The following is an 18,524-nucleotide window of genomic DNA, read 5'->3' on the forward strand; positions in this document are numbered from 1 at the left end:
ATAGCTTGTATGAGCATACATGTACAGAAATTGACATATTATAGTTTATCACACTATGTGTAAGCTATCTCGAGTATCCAATGATATTTTAAATGGTTCAACGGGCAATGTTCTATTACAAGATTATATGAGTTCGATACCAACTATTATAGGTATATACATGAAATACATGGAAAGATTATTACATGATATATAGTTAAATGAAATGGAAGATACATGTATATGGAAATTTGATTATTTCTTAATCTCATCCATGATTTGGTTTATATGTGATCTTACATGGCTAACATGTTGGTGAATATGTGCTTAGGCACTTAGCCAAGTTGTGTTGGGATATGTATTGTTTACTTACCTAATATTTGCTTAAATGGTGAGTTAAATTCTATGTTATACGAACTTACTAAGCTTAAATGCTTACTTTGTGTAGTTTCTATGTTTTTAGTGAATCGGAAGCTCGTTCTTGTTGGAAGCTTGTAGGAGCTATATCACACTATCCATTGGCTCATTCGGTACTTTCAGTTGGTTTAAGTTTGGTTATAATAACATGTATAGGTTAGTTTGGCTAATGTTGGCCTATATGCTTTGCTGATAATTTAGCCATTTGTTTGGCTAGTGTTTTGGCACTTTGATGATAGTATAAGTCTAGTATATGGTATGTAAATATTTGCTCTCTAATGGTTGATGAATAAGTTGGTATGGCTGAATTATGGAAGATGAATATTGTGGAATGAATATGCATATTGAATATGTGATTTGTGATAGGATGTAATTGTTGTAAATTGGTGTTTTGGTGGAAATGATTTATATGGTCATTTGATGCTAGTTTTAGAATGGAGTTTTGTACCAAATGATATATTTTGTTAAATGATCTACATGGTAAGTTTTGGTGTAGATATGCATATATGTTAGTTGATAAATTGGTTATATTGAACACATGATTAGTCATGTTTATAAATTGTCATTTGAGGTGTCTAAGGGCATATTGGTCGTATGTGATCATACCTTTTGTATAAGGCTAGAAAATGCATGGTTTAGTACCTTATTATGGTTTGCTTATATGCATAATGTTGAGTGTAGGTTTATGCCAAATTGGGTGATAAATATGGCTTGTAGAATGGCCTATTTTCATCCAAAAGGGCGTGTGTCTCAGCCGTGTGTGACACACAGCCAGGTGACACGGTTGTGTGTCCCCTGTAGCTTTCAAAGGGTTGCAACTCAGGCTGTTACATGGCCTAACACAAGGCCTGGCACACGGGCGTGTGAGGTTACTTCGAAGGGTACACGGCCTCGCACACAGGAGTGTAGCTTAGGCGTGTAACCAAGTTATTGAGTTACACGGGCACGGACACGGGTTGGGACAGGCCATGTGTCCCTAACACAATGCTTAAGACAAGAGTGTGTCTCTTGGCCGTGTGATCCCTACAGCTTTGAAATTTTTCAATGTTTTTCGAAAAATTCTCCGAGTTTACGATTTAGCCTTGACTTGTTTCTAATGCTTATTTTGGGCCTCGAGGGCTCGTATATGGGACAATATGAAAGATTTTGATTGGTTTTTTATATGAATATTGATATGTTATGAAATGTTCGAAATTTTGTTTGTTTGTACTATAAACTCAAGTAATACTCTGTAACATTATTTTGAAAACGGATACGGGTTAGGGGTGTTACAGTGTGCATCCAACCCATTATAGAACATTTGCAGTCATAGCCACTTAGGTAATCTATGGTATGGGTATCTTTGAATTAATGTTTTAAAACGCTACCAAGCTTCATGAAAACTTTCCCCTCTAATTATTTAAAAGTTGTGATCTCCCTCCTTAGTTGGATCATTTTGCTGATAGGGAAGAACTTCTGTAAAAATTTTCCAACAAGTTAATCCCATGTCGTGATAGATCTTGGTGTCTGCGAATCTAACCAAGAGAAAGTGTTATCTATTAAGGAGAAGGGGAACAGCCGAAGATAAATAGCATCATTAGTGACCCCGTTATATTTAAAAGTATCACAAAGTTGAAGGAACCGTTTTAAATGCTAATTTGGGTCTTCGATAATTGTGCCTTTGAACTGCAAATTGTTCTAGATCATCTGGATCATTGCTGGTTTGATATCAAATTTATTAGTCGTGATGGTTGGCCTTGTTATACTTCCTTGAACCATCTCCAGACTTGGTAGCATTGTCCATTAGGGTTCTTTTGTTATGTGCCATATGTATATTTGTGGGTAGTTGTGGTGGTGCTAATAGGTCTTCTGTGTTATTATTGTTAATTTCATTGAACAACGGGTTATCTCGCAGTGGTAAATTGCTTGTAGCAGGCGGTTGGTTCTGTATCTGCTGTTGCATCTATTACTGTTGCTATCGATGATTCCTATGAATTATTCTTTCTAGATCGGTAGCTGGCTTTATAGGTGTTCCCTTACTACGAGTCATACACTAAACCAAAAAGAGAATAAAAGATGTTAGCAACAATTAGAAAATAAAATTGTATCTATAATTTAAAATTTTCCTAATTATTCTATTAGAATGCAACAACTAAAATTATCTAGTGGCTTTGCGTCCCCGGCAATGGTGTCAACAACTTGACCGCCTCTAGTGGTATTAACGTCCAGAGTAAGTATAGGGGTCAGGTTATAATAAAGTTACAACAAAGTAGGTGAGTACTTCGAGGATCATACCTAAAAGAAATAAGCACTAAATTAATCCTAACCTAAGCACAAATAAAGCTAATTAGTATTTTAAATAAATTATATTATGAATAACATAAAGAAATATTTTCGATACTTTTATAAATAAAGAATAAAATAATATAAAGGGAAAGACTTTGGGAAATATGATCTAGAAATTGAATCAGATATGAGCATGGGTGATTAGCTCGCTTCCATAATCATAACTAACTATTGCTTTAGGTTCCCTATTCAATCAACTAGTCATTACCCTAGTAGTATCTCTCGATCTTCCACTAGAATAACGAGTTGGTAAGAATTACTTATCTCTCGACCTCACAGTCTACACTGGTTCGAGGCTAAGGTGTTCACGGATAGGCCATACCAATTTTGGGTTAATTCCTACCTAGGTGACTTTCTAGGGTTGTCAAGCCTAGGGTTTAAGTTCTTCCTTTCCTGAACAGTTGATCCACTAAGAAAACCCCGCACAACAATCAATTAATCATACCTCCACTCGCTAATCCCCCATAAGAGGATTAGTTCCTCATGGATCCCAAAAACATAGTAAATTTGATGCGATAGATAAACATTAATAACAAGTTAAGAGAAGAAGGTTTAAAAGAATCCTAAATTGCATTGATTGAAGCACTAAATCCATAAAGAGTTGATCAACTTCCAAAATTCAGATCTCTCTGAAAATGCAAATAGCAAAACTGGAAATAACCTAAAGCCTAAGAAAAAGGCAAAAAATTGAAACTGGAATTACAAAGGAAATTATAAAGTATGAAAAGTTGTATATAACAAGTGTTAAATGAGCCTATTTATAGATTTAGGGTTGTCGCCATCCTCAACCCTAGGTTAGCTGACACTCTCATATTAAATAATGATTGTGCAGACCAAAATTCCCCTGGCTCGTAAGTATTTATTGTACAGGACCGATGTCACGACACTCTAGTACCTGTGTTGCGACATCGAAGGCAATATGCTCGTACCCAGGGTGGCTTCAGGGGTGTGTCGCGACATCCCTTAGTTGTGTTGCGACATTGAAGGTAATCTTGGGATTCTTGTGCTCTGCTCCCTATGTTGTGACATCAAACTCCCCACGTTGCAACACAACAACCAGTACTGAGTTGGTACGCCCCTCTAATGGTCTCCTCCACCCTCACAAAGTATATTAGCTCACCCTTAGGTCACATTCGGCCCCTAAGGTCAATAAAAGACTCAAATTACCCTTTTTATTTAATGAAAATGAAATTCTAAAAACTCAACTAAAACATAATAAAAATGCTTGTATTCAGGCTCCTCAAGTGAGAAAACTAGTTTAATCTACTACACTGAATTACGACTGATCAGCTCGCCAAACCACCAAGCTCGCCTAATGCAGACTTCGTTCGAAGGAATACTCAAGGAATTCTTATACTTAGTAGAACTTAATACCTTCCTACTCTAGACTTACTCTATATGCCTTACTTCTATATACAATATTTGAACACTAAGGCTTCACCGGGTAGGACATAGCTTAAGCTCTCAGGATTTCGAAAACATAAAAATTATGAGAAAAATACTAAATTGAACTAACCAAATTGGAGCTTGAAAACTTAAAACTCCATGGCCGAACCTCTTTATTCTCCTTCCCTTGGTTTTCGTTGCATGAAGAAAGATGAAAATGTTTTGTTCTTTTATTTTCACTATTACTTATATTTTAGTAAATTTTTTATTTATTTTAAATTAAATTTTTATAACATTTTTAACCATCAAACTCGTTGTTACCGTGCACTATTATTAAATAAATGGTTTAATTTCCTTATGATTCTCTTTGTCATGTTCTACATTTTGATTTACTAACAATTGAACTTTTGACACTTTTACGATTTAATCCATATACCCTAATTAAGCGCTAATTCAACAAAATTACCTGACCGAGATTTAATTTGCTCCTAATATAACTTCATAAATACTTAATAAAACTATTTATGGGTTCGGATTATGGAAATGAGGTTTCAAAACCACACATCCTAACACCACTAACTTTTGGGTCGTTACACTTCCAAAAGTGAGAAAAAGAGAAGAATTGGGTACTTTAGGGGGGAAATTGTAGAGGCTCGAAGTAAGCTAGATTTGAGGTTGTATAGCATAAAAATAACTATATCTTTCCATGCCTTAAACCAAGCCCCATTACAACCTTGTTAAATACCTATTAGTTTAAAATTTTATGCCTGCTACATTAATGGAGTGGAATTATTAAGTTCAACATTTGAAGACATAATTTAACCCTTAGGATTGTTGCTTAGCTTAATCAAGAGAAACAAAAATTGATGGGGAAGAAGTTAGTGCACAATCATGGGGAGAAGGCATTCAATTCATGAACTTTGTTAGCACTTTAATACTTGACAGAAATTGGATGATATATGTACTTAAGTTACAAGTGTGCAATTTTTATTTTTGAGCATAAAATTTTCTTAAGCATGGCCAAAATGGAGAATTAATTATGCTGGAGGGGGTTGAATTTAGATGTTTTAGCATTTGTTTAAAGGACATTACTAGGGACAAGCAATGAATTAAGTTTGGGGATGTGATAACTTATTTTCAACACTTTTTCGTATTTAATTTATGCAAATTCTGAGCAATTGATAATATTGTTTATAGTTTTTTTTATAATTTTTGTTATATTAAATTCTACTATGGAAAAGTGTCCATTTAATTAATTTTATGCTAAATTCAAAATTTTTTTATATTTTTAAGGACTTAATATGAAATTTACACCTTTTTAGGGCATCTCAGCCCAGCTTCCTTGGGCTTCAACAAGGCAATTCAACCTAGAGGAGCCCAACCATCCAACCAAGGGTAAAATGGTCCAGAAGACTCATTCCTTGAATCAAGAAACATTTTCCTCCTCCTTTCAAGGGACAACAACCACCAATAGAGAGAATCAAGGATGACATCTTCCAAAAATAGAAAATTCAACCTTTCCACTCCCAGTAATCAAGGTCAGCCACACAAGGGAGATTTTGAAGGGATTCCCATGCTAAAAATATCATGGGACGTTAGGGGCATCTCTACTAGAAATATGCCCTCATCCTCACTATTCAATACATTTTCATCAACTAAACTTAAACATTTCAATACCATTTGTCATATTAACCTAAACATTCAAATGCCTATTTTTACTTATACCAGATCAATCAAAATATGTCATTTCACTTTCAATACATGCACCATTCATTCATCAACACTTTTATGACATAATCCATGAACCAAACATACCATTCATTAATATGTAACTTAAGCGTATCAACAAGTTATACCTTTTCAACTAGGTACCAACCAATTCCAAATCTTGCATTTGTAATTCACATACTAACTGTTAGGTTCATGTTTTAACTTACCAAAGTATCCAACATTACATAGTCAAGTATTAACCAAGTCATTAGCCATGTACATCATTCAAATTCAACATATACCAAAATCATTTACATGTTCAATTTAACAAGACTTTCATACATTTAAGTAAGTAGCATGACAACTATATACATGACACAAACTATGACTCAAAATGTTCAAAAGCTACCAAATCGGTGATAGGGTAGTGTGAGCTTCGAATGATTCGGCTTAACACATTCCGCAAGGTGACAATCTACAAAGGAAAGGGAAAACAACGGGATAAGCATATATGATGCTTAGTAAGTTCATAGGCATTAAACAAAACTTACCTTAACTTTCAAATAAATACAAAAAGCCAACATAACTTGAGCATGGTTTAGCTGGACATGGCAAGTCACAGCATCAACAAGGTGAGTTTTAGCATAAAATCTAAACATGTAATATCACAAGTATTTAACATATAAATTCATGCTATAATAGGTAACAAACTTAAATCTCATTCAATTCAAGAGTGATATAATCACATATATATATCAAAGGCTTTATACTCAGATCATTCAATATTCCTTTATTTGAACATCGAATTCATTTCATGTCATTTCAATTTCTCGTTTCATATAAATTGTTTTGCCCGATGAACCCTAGTAAATGAACTCAGATACACAGGTGACTACACCACACCAGCGCACCAAAGTGCAAAGCCTGTAGGCATCATATGCATATTCACATGCTAATACATCCCTCCACCACACTAAGGTCTTTGTAGAGATGAATAATACTCGATGATCCACAAAAAATGTTGGATCTCGGTTTAACCTGTGGCAACCTCTGTACAAACACATATCTCATACAAGCGTGCATAAGACCCTATTGGCATACCAATCATATCCTAACCTCTACTAAGTTCAAACGGACATCTATTACATAATTTAACATTCCTTTACAATTTACTCCAAATCTCACATTTTTGTACCAATTCAATTTACAATCAAACATATATATAATTAAAATGCATTCAATCTAATTTATAAATACCATATGAGCTTACCTAGTCAAAACAACAAGCAAATTGAATCTTCAAGGACTAATCGACAATTATGGTTTTTCCCCGGTTATCTTCAATTTGATTCAATTCTTGATCTAAATAATTATTTTAGACAATTCACTAATACCAAATATTTTTATATCATTTCATGATATGCATGAACCTATTTAATTCCACTTTTTGAATGCCCCTTAAGTTTGTCATTTTATTTAATTTAGTCCCCGAAACCGAAATAACAATATCTTTCAAATTTGAGCTTCGATTTCAAAATTGATCTCAATTGCATCCATATAGACCCCCTACTATCTATTATTAAAGAAATTTCACATTAATTTCATAATTTATTCACTTTATTCCTTTTGAGCAAAACTAACAATTAAACATTACAATCTAGTCATTTTCACTTCTAAGCTTAAAATATATCAATTTAACACTAATTTCTTCAAGATATCATCAATGGAAACTTCTAAAAACTTCAAAAATTTGCAAATTGGTACATGGGCTAGTTAAATCAAGCTCCCAAGACCTAAAAAACATAAAACTTACAAGAAAAATGACTTAATTGAACTTACAAATTAGGGTCAAATGTTTGAAGCTTCCTTAAGGGTTTTCTTTCTTTCTTTGTTCGATGGAGAAGATGAATAGAAAATGGCATTTTTAATTCTTTATTTTATCATATATAGTTGGATTAGGGATTAGTTAATTAGGTTTAATTAATTTAATTATACTTAATTAACAAAAAAACTAATAATTAAACTTAGTTAATAGAGAAATCATCACCATCCACTAACCATAATAGAAAACTGATTTGATTACCATTTTGGATCTTTGGTTAATTGCAATTTAAGTCCTTAATTCTTTGACCAATTAAAATCTATAGTGATAAAACTTTTACAATTTAGTCTTTGTACCTTAATTAAGAAATTACTAGAAAAATTGAAGGAATAAACTTTAATATTCTATTATACTAACTCTGTAAATATTTTAATTTAATATTTACATATTCGATTTACGGAAATGGGATTCCGAAATTACTTTTTTCGGTACCACTGAAAATCGAGCTGTTACATAGTCAACTTATTTAAATATTCATAATAATATAATTTTTCCAAACTTAAAGCATAAGAGAAGTATGAGTATCCAAGGTACTTACCTCTTGGATGCACATAAACACAAAATCAAGCTTCCATATTCTTGAATTCACCCTCATCTAAGCTTGAGATTCCATTTCTCAACATTTCCTCATTTTCATACACAAAAATATTTACACATAATCTATCCAAGCTTTTCCATGTAACTAATCTCAAAAATCAAGTTAAGAGAGATGAAAAGCACTATTTCTTCCTCTTTGAAGCTTTCTTACTCTAGCTTTATTTTCTCTCTCAAGAAAGCATGAAACCCTAGGCTAAAATTTGAGAGATTGATGGTGGAAATACGTTTAAAAGATGATTTTCCAAGTGATTTCAACAAAACTTATGGTTTAGGTGTTGGGTTTTTAAGAGATTTGAAGAGAAAAGCAAAGAAAAATGGAGAAGAAATTAGAACTATTTGGAAGAGGGAAGGTCACAACAGCTTGCTGGAAGGAAGATGGTATTTTTCTCTCTTTTTCCCTTTATTTTATCCATTTAAAAGTCTCAAGTCAAAGTTTGGTCAAACCCAGTTAAATTGTATGATTCACATTCAATCTCTTCATAAAAATCACATTCAATGGTCCAAAATAATTCCTTATATCAAATATCACATAAAAATAATATTTCCAATGTATAATTATTGATAAATGACTAAAATGCCCTTGTATGGGAAAATTATCATTTTGCCCTCTTTTGCCTCAAAGCCCATTTTCTTTACAACAATAAGCACTTATCTATTCCAAATATCATAATTCACCTTCAATAGAAATCCATGAATAGTGAAAATTACAATTTTACCCATTTCCCAATAAAATGAGAAATTTACAGTTTAGTGCTTGTAATTTCAAATCTTTCCAGTTTGGTCCCAAAATTGATTTTCCTCATTCCAAAGCATACTCCAACTTATTCTCATACCAAAAAATCAATAATAGTTCAAATTATCTTTTTAGTCAAATTTAGACTTTAGTTCTCAAACTTTTTAGATTTTGCAATTTAGTCTTTTTTTTGTCACATTTTCATTTCTTGAGCAAAGCTGAGCTTTTGTCAAAATTCTCATACCTCTTGAACAAAGTTGAGTTCTTGCACAAATTTCTTCTTCTAAAAGAACTCATTGCACGCTTCGATAGTTGCAATAAACTCAAATTCTGTAGTGGATAAAACAATACATTTCTACAATCTAGATTGCCAACCCATAAGTTCCCCTGCAAAAGTGATCATGTAACTTGATACGTCATATTTCGATATGAAAAATTAGGCTCTTTTCATACTTAAAGAGCTTAATTCCGAGCGATGTTTTGAGTCTTTTATCATTTTTTCGCATTTAGATTAGAATTTACTAACATTGCACTTTTTATTTATTTCCTATGTTATTTTCAATAAAATTATCAATTATATGTGAAATTGAGCTTAATGTATCGCTAAGGCACTTTCAAGGACTTAACTAAAGGAAGGAATCAAACGAGCAGCTTTGCCGTTGTAACCTCGGGATGTTGCATGTGGTAGGATTTGAACATATGCTGTTTACATCAATAAATAATCATAAACTTACTACTAAACCAAAACTTTATTTTAATATAATTTTTACATTTTCATTGTATTATACATACTTTATTATCTCTATTAATTGTATTATTGATAATGTTGTTGATTGAGTTTGCGTTATTAGTTAATTAGACACTAATTCAAGATCAATGAAAACACCATAATCAACAATTGTAGTGTATTTAGTGTTTTTAATATGATGTATTTACATGTTTAATTTTCATTTTACTCACAATTTAATCTTTTTCTATTTTAGTATCGTATATATATTTGATGTATTATTATTAATTGATTTTAAACTATACGTTTAATTATTTATTGTATATTTCAAAATAACGTTTGCATTTTAATACATATTTTTTATACACATAATTTATAATAATAAGAAGAAGAAGAAGAAGAAGAATAGCCACCTCATGATGCGAAAAAAGAAAGTCAATCAAATTTAAAATGCGGTAACATGACACGATTCTCACAAACTTGTCTCGTCAAAGTAGCTACGCATGCTAACTTTTCAAACCCCAAATCTCTTCAAATTGCAAACATATAGGGAAAAAAGGATTGATGGAAGCTTGGCAGATAATTGATGATCATGTTTTTGTAGATCAACGATCACAAACCAAACAGGAGAAAACTTTTTGCATGAAAGTTTTGGAAGCTGTTGTCCTCCTAGTTGATGCATCAGCTGAAACAGTATCTTCAACTTCATTAATTTCCTTAGCTTTCTGGCCGTCATCATAGAATTTTTTGAAGGCATCTTCAACGTACTTGAGACCAGATGAGACTGTCATGTTTTCGACAAGATTGAATGGATCTCCTTTCAATGCTGCTGCTGCTTGCACTAGCTCTTCTTGAAAATCGCTTAGTTTTGCTGTTTCTTTGGCATCAGTGTCTCTCATTTTCACTGGCTCTGCCAGTTTTTCTACATTTTTATGCAGTAATTATTATTATAGCTTTCAATCACTTTACTGCGAAAAAAACAACTGTAGGGTGTTTAGATAGTTGAATTTACCTGGACAGTCCGTTCTTGGGGTGCTTCGATTGACAACAATATCAAAGGAACCAGCCCACGCATCACGCTTTGTTAGAAATTCTTTGAGATTGAAAATCTTCTTAAGTGTTGCTGCAATGGAGGAATGCTCGAACTCTGATGTAGGATCTGGCCCTGATGGCCTATGCAACACTGAATTCAGCATACTCAATGTCAGCCACATTTTTATCCAAACCAATCTGAGTAAGCTAGGTTATAAGCAACATATCATAATCTTGCATCCGGACTTACCTGTTTCAGGCTCAATCCAAGGGGAAACCATAATGGCAGGAACCCTGCAACCAAGACGATCAAACTTGAAGTTATAAGGCTCAGGACCGACAATATCATCGGGGCTAGGGACTCCGGTTGGTGTCGGAACATGGTCATAGAAACCACCATGTTCATCATATATGACCAGGAACAAGATTTCATTCCATTGAGGACTTGATCTGAGCGCTTCATAGATTTCCTTCACAAGCTTCTGGCCCTCTGAGACGTCATGGGAAGGGTGGTCGTCGTTTGCAGCAGCTGTTAAAATGTCAAAATATCTGGGCTCAATCACCACATAATTTGGTAGCTTCCCATCCTTACAGTGACGCTTGAAGCTTAGATCGTATTGATGGAAATTGTCCACATATTTCAAGTGCCTAAGCTTCCTGATATTAATTAATGAAACCATATTATCAGCATCAATTAATTCATATTAGTACATCTCTTCTATTATATGATCTTTGTAAGAATAATGAGATTTATTTACGTCTCTTTTCTTTCATTTGTAGATGGATTTGGATTTTTTTTTCTCCAATCCACCGAATCTAAGTGATTTTATTTGTTATTAAGTTTTCTTTTTTAATTTTTTTATCTATAAATGTTTGAGATTCAAAACAAAATTAATAAAAGTTGAAATAAAGCAAAATAAACATTTTCCCTTAGATATATCCAATAAAAATGTTGAATAATTGCATTGAGTCTTAGCTCCATTAGCGTGGACATTGTTGTCCATGCAAGAGGACGTGAGTTCGAGTGCGTTAAAGCACATTATCCTCTTATTTATAAGTTGGGGAGAAATTATATGTAGTTCTAAATATTATATATACTAGATTATATCAATATATATTTATAAATGACTTATTTAACAATTAAATTATAGGTAAAATGGTAAAATATCTATAATCAGACCCTCATCATTTTCATGTTCAATCATTAGATATTTAATTTTTAGTTGATTTATTTAAATATTTTATATAAAATAGTAAAAGATAAAAACACAATTATATTAATATTCATTACTTTGTTAAAAAATTTATTTTTAAGTAAATTTTTTTTTGTTTAAATTGATGTCGAATTCACCTATGACGCCAATTTAATCAGCTGCATTATGTAAGTACCAGATTATGGCACACCAGGATAGGTAGGGGACATGCTCCCTCCCCCTCCCCCTAAATGGAACATTGCTCTTTAGACCTCTCTAAAATCAACAAAATTATAAGTTAATACAAGGTAAAATTATAATTTGCCCTTAAAATGACAAATTTTTTATTCAAACTTTCTAACAATTATAATAATGTAAGCTAATATAATGGTGAAATTACATTTTAGCTCATAGAAATATATAGTTTAATTTTAGTCTCAAAATTTTTGACTTTGCCCTTGGCACCCTGAAAATATATTATGTAAGAAATATATTTATAAAAAAATTAATATGAAAAACAAATGAGGTTTTGATTATTTTATAAAAACAATGGGAATTCAAATATTATAATATGTGGCTATTTTTAAAATTTTACAGTAATATTAATTATTTTATAAAAATATTTTTAATAATACGATAAATAATAAGCCATACCAACACAATTAAACATTTAAAAGAATAGCAATTATAGATAAACACTAACTTTAAATTTTACTTGACGTGTAATTTATAGATGAATTAGTTGAAAGTTTGATAGAAAATACAAAATTTCTTCTTTGAACACGTTACGTGTAATGTAGATCTAAAATTGGCACCCAAAGTCAAGGAATCTTATTAGAAAGAAACAAAATAACTTTACCTAAAACAAACACAAATCATTAAACTAAATGTAAAATATTAAACTTTGAATATGATATGGTTTTGGAGAAAAAACTTTGTATATATCTAAAAGGTAGGTAATAATAATAAAGAATTCAGCAGTAGTCATGATGTTTTTAATGATATTGAAAGGGTGTCATGATTTTAATTGGTCCCTGTTTATTGCTTTTCGTTAGCTATTGTTACCTTCACACTAGGAAAAGGAAAAATGAATTTTAATTCATTTATTTTTGAAATGACGTGTATTTTAATCTCTTAATAATTGATATTGTTTTATGAATAGTTAGTATTAATTTTTTGGATTAAATAGTTAAAATTTAAAGTTATTATATGTTTTAAGTTTATATTTAGAATTTAATTTTTAATTTAGTTTTTTATTTTTTGAATTTAAAAATTAGGCTTAATTATTGACGTCGTTAAATTTTTCTATTAAATTTACTTTGTATGACATTCTAAAAGTAAAAAAAAAATACTCACTCGATAATCATGTAATAAAAATATCATTACAATATAAATATTGGCATTTTAATGATGTTAATAATTCTTTAAATTTACTTTGGTATTTTAATTAGAATAAATTATTTGATTAACTAATAACATTATAAATATTGAAGTACCAAATTATATAAAATATTCAAATATAAAGATCAAACCTCAAATTTTAATATTATATAAGGAGCGGAATTGAAATTTAATCATTTTATATAAAAAAATCAAGGACGGAAATTAAAATTAACCATTACAATATAAAAAGAAGTCAGCGTCAAAGAAGGAAGGCTTCCTTTTATATATAGTATAGATATGGTAGTTGGGTATTCAATTTATATGCTAGCATTTTTTTAAAATATATCATCTCCAAAGATAAAAATATGAACGAGAGAAAAGTGTTCACATCTACCGACTACCATAGTTACCTAATTGGAAGCAAAAAATAAAAATGAAAACCAACTTAGAGGTTCTGATTTTAACGTGCTTAAATATATAATATTTTCAATTTTATAGGTTGAGGGAAAAATATATGTAAATAAATCCCAATCAAACATAAGAAAATTTCTTTTGAACAATTGATTGGATAAAAAACAATTTGCAGTAACAGAAATATGGTAAAAAGAATTCTTGAAGATGGATTGATGGAACTTGTCAATTTCAAAATTTAATCTTGAAACAATAAAAATTATGATATAAGAGATAATAAGTGTGGATGATCTCTTAATTTAATAGCAAAAGCATTATATTATAAATACAAAAGTTTGAGTTCAATTTTAAATAATATTATTCTCCACTCCTAATTATTAAGAAATCTTTTAGTTATATTTTTTTGTAAGTATATAAAAGGTGTACAGCAATATGATATTTAATTAATTTTAATATTAAAAAGTGAATAGTGTATGAAGCTTTGGATTTGGATTGACGAAGAAAAAGAAGAGCAGCAAGTGGTTATTGTGTATGAGCTTTATTGTTTTTTAAAGTGGTTTATTATATTTTTAAAATTTCAATTATATGGGAATGGGACCCTTTCAACATTATTGGATTCTTGTGGTTTTGGATGGTGATGAGCGAAATAATTAAATTCTAAACAATCTTATTATGCAGCTAAAGTAATTGACTTTAAATAATAGAACATGGCCAGCCTATCATGATTCAGAAGTTAGATGACTCTAATTTTAATTAAATAAATTTACATACAATTTACAAGAAGGATACCATAAACCTAGTGTAAAAAAAATTCTATTGAAAAAATTCAATTAATCTCGTATATTTTGATTTTGGACATTCCTACTACTCTTATAAAAAGATATTTCTTTAAAATGTGTTAATTTTTTATTAATCCTTGTATTTTATAAAATTATGAATTTAATCTTTATATTTTAATTTGATCAATTTTAGTCTCGGTCCTTTTGAATAGATCAAATTTTATCCTGTAGTCTTTGAATTTTGAAATTTAAATTCTAACTCAAATAGTAGAAGTTAAATATGTTTGATTAAATTTTATTACTAATATTGTATTATGGGTTTAGTAGTAGATTTAGTCAATATTCTCTAATTGGTCATTTTAAATCCTTATACTTTCAATTTTGAAAATTTAATCTTGACATAAATGATAATTGTTTATCTATTAACTTGAATTTTAGTGAGTAATATATAAACATATCAAACTGATATGACATTAAATATATGATAATATGCTTGCTGCATTAGATTTTGGAATTTAATTAATAAATTTAATAATTATTGTGTGGTGATTACTAAAATTTTAAATTTTAAAATATACAAAAACTAAAATGATCAAATCAAAATATAGAGATTATTTCCACAACTTTTATAAAAAATATAGATTAATATTAGAATTTATTTATTTTGTATTATAGTTAAAAGAGTGAGGAAAAAGGCCACATAAATAAAATTTTAGAAAATATATTATATAAATGAAAGGTAAGGAAAATAATAGAAAACGAAAATCTGACCTCCATCTCAATAATGGAAAATTTTTGTGAGCTGATGTGTATCAAATGAAAAAAGTGTATACGTGCAGAAATTAATTCAGATTAAGATTGATATTAAATAAATATAAATTAATATCATCAAAGGAAATAATATTTAAAAAATAAAATTAATACCGTAATTCTATAGAATAAAAATTAAGAATTCCAGAAGAGCTAAGTTAAAATTATTACCTGTAAAAAAGCGTAGATGGAAAAGATTGATAATAAATCCCAAAGCTATATCCATTCTCTTCCAATGATTCAAATATAGTTTTTTGAGGAAATCCTTCGATAAGCTGTTGTGTGTTGTTGCTCATGGCACCATGCGACGTCGCTGAGTGTACGTAAAGCCTGTTAGGCTGCGTCGACGCCGGCAACGACGCAAACCATCGATCACACACTGCGAACTCCGTCACTAACTGCTTAAACACTGGCACAGCCTCCGGTTTAAACCCATTCATTACGGTCTCCGACAGCCCCGGAGTTGTACGTTCAGCATTTTGTACAAAACCGTTCATTTTTATCTCCGGGTTCGGATCCGGGTTGTTGGTATCCCACGTTTTGCCGGATACTTGTTCGTATATGGCTTGGAAAGAGTGGTCGGGGTCGGGATCAACGTAGCCGGCGGTGTCCTTGAAGGTGATTTGGGTGGAGTTGGGGTCGGAGGTGGAAATGGGGTTGGATTCGGAGCCTGTCACACCGCCGATTTCTGGGTTTATAGTTTTGAACCAGCCTAACATGTGGTCAAAGGAACGGTTCTCTTGAACCAAAACAACCACTGTTTTGATTGGAGATGGAGTTGCAGAGCTTGTTTCAACTGCCATTGTTGATATCTTGGAGCTTTCTTGACAAGCTCTTTGTTTCTGGCAAAATGGGGATTTTTTTTTTCTCTTTTTGGCCAGAAGCAAAATGGGATTAACTTAATGTTTTTGGCGTTGAAAGTTACCCATATTATATATTAATGAATGAGCATGAGGTGAATATTTTAAGTAATTTTAAACATAGGTGTTTTTGGCTTCCTAAAAAAAACAAAAAACATGTGTTTTTGGCAAAAGTTCTAAACCTTTAATCATTTCATCTCCTCTCGATATTTTAATACATTGAATATAATAATAAGTTATATACGTGCAGTGAGCATTAACGTTTAGTTAATTTTAATAAAATATTTTAATTTTATACAATTAAGAAGTAATCATTATTTATAAGATATTAGAAATTTTATCACATGAATATACTTATAGAAATTATGTATTTAAAATACAAATATGTACTTAAAATAATATATCATAAATAATGAAACTTTTGACAATCATTTGGCTCAGTGACAAAAGTATTTTATCGTAGGTATAAAAGCTTAAGTTCAACCCCAATCGATCCTAAACACTCTCATGCTCCACCTCTAGTCATAATAATAATAATAATAATAATAATAACAACAACAACAACAACAATAACAACAACAGATGGAATATATACGATATTAAACTTTAAAAAATGACACCAATTTTGATTAACTTATACATTAACCCAATCAATAGTACAAAAAAAAATCAAAATAAGGCTTTGATTGGGTGGTAATTTAAGGTTTTACCAATACAATTGGCATGAGTTTGTATTTCATTAGACGTGTTCATGGGTCGGGCTACTTGCATAGCTCAAAGGCCCACTCGAAATTTGGGAGGGTTCAGGTAAAAATATTATACTCGAAAAATGGGCTTTGACAAACAAATTAGGCTTGTTTAAAATATGGGTTGAACTTGGGCTTGAACGTTCAAGACACAAGCTCGACCTGACCCATTTTTAAGTTTGTAATATTTTATATTATGTTATTCTTATATATTATATATGTAACGCACCACACTCGACTCAATCGTCAGATTTCAAATGTAAGATACCACATTCATTGACAAAGCAACTACAATTTCATTTATGCAAGCCACTGGGTTCCAAAACTTAATTAAAATACATTATTTAATCAAATTCAAGTTAAAAGTGAGCTTAAGAAAGCTCTTAAGAAACACCGTGATAAATGAGGGACTAAAATGTAAGAATTGAAAAATACAATGGTGACATCACGACTATGAAAGAGGCATGTCGCGAGACTGAGGGCAAAAGCATGACATCACAATTGCAATCGAGGTGAGTCGCGACCTAGGATTCAAGAGGTTGATGTCATGGTTTTAGTAAGGGAACATTGTGACCATAAATCATTTGAGCCTCAACTACATATGTCCAATCGGTCCCTCACCTAGCTCGTTGAAACCAGAAATGAATTGCGTGTTTGAATAGAAATGAACAGAATGAATAGAAAAAGAGAAATGAGAAACATTTAGGAATAATTATGGTTTCCTCTTAAATGGAGAAATGTGATCATTTGAAAATGAATGTAGGTTTTCAAAAATGGAAATGGAAATGAAAATGGAAATTTGCAATACTATATGAATTACTTAAAAATGATCAGAAGAATGAGTTTATGTTTTTGGACTATTTTGAAGCCCAAAAATGAAAACAAACCATTTGGTCATGGTGAACATTTTGGTCATGGTGAACATGTTGAGTTGTGAAATATTGAACATATTTTCTCGAAATTTTACTAGGGGAAAACAGCCAAAATTTTACTAGGGGTAACGTTTTCAAAATTTTGTTGGGGTAAAATAGAGATGAGAAAATTGTTTTATATATAAATATTTTTATTTTTGGAAATAGAAAAACCGAATCGGGTTGGATCACATTACAGAGTATTGGGTCAAAAAAGCCCAAGAAGTACTCGTAATTGGAGCCGATGTGAGAGAGGCCCAAAACCCTCATGTAACATGAAGGGACAATCCTAGTAGGAATACTAGGGTGTGCCGTCCACCCCTCTCTTACTCTAAGTAGGAAGTTATTTTTCTATTTGAAATAAACCACTACAACTCAACAAGGGTTCTACTTTCTCTACCTATAAATAGATGACACTAGTAGAGTTATTTACACAATTTTGAGAGATTGTTACTCTGCCAAAAAATAAAGAAAATTTATTCGCAACTATGAAATATATTTTTCCAGAATAACAATTCTACCTGTTTCTATTAAAGAAGAGAGAATTTTCGTTTTCACCAAAAAAAGAAAAGAATTTTTTTTCTAGTTCTATGTTTTGATTTAATTGGCTCGAGTCCATATTCGAAACAGTTCGTGGTTTAAG

At 31.1% G+C, this 18,524-nt stretch overlaps 1 protein-coding gene and 1 non-coding gene across 2 annotated transcripts; one reads left to right on the forward strand and one right to left on the reverse strand.

The window, feature by feature from the left end:
• Window positions 1–1,718: 1,718 nt before the first annotated feature.
• Window positions 1,719–1,824, forward strand: LOC128036390 (small nucleolar RNA R71). Its single transcript, XR_008193187.1, has one exon. It is a non-coding gene; the product is annotated as a small nucleolar RNA R71 (small nucleolar RNA).
• An 8,352-nt stretch (window positions 1,825–10,176) lies between these two features.
• LOC105783855 (non-specific phospholipase C3) lies at window positions 10,177–16,276 on the reverse strand. Its single transcript, XM_012609537.2, has 4 exons — window positions 15,536–16,276; window positions 11,039–11,445; window positions 10,769–10,939; window positions 10,177–10,678 (listed from the first exon to the last, which is right to left on the reverse strand). The coding sequence occupies exons 1-4, from the start codon at window positions 16,165–16,167 to the stop codon at window positions 10,362–10,364; spliced, it is 1,527 nt and encodes a 508-aa protein (XP_012464991.1). The 5' UTR covers window positions 16,168–16,276; the 3' UTR covers window positions 10,177–10,361.
• Window positions 16,277–18,524: the final 2,248 nt, after the last annotated feature.

The sequence above is a fragment of the Gossypium raimondii genome, chromosome 13 (genome assembly GCF_025698545.1).
Source record: "Gossypium raimondii isolate GPD5lz chromosome 13, ASM2569854v1, whole genome shotgun sequence".
Classification (NCBI taxonomy): Eukaryota; Viridiplantae; Streptophyta; class Magnoliopsida; order Malvales; family Malvaceae; genus Gossypium; species Gossypium raimondii.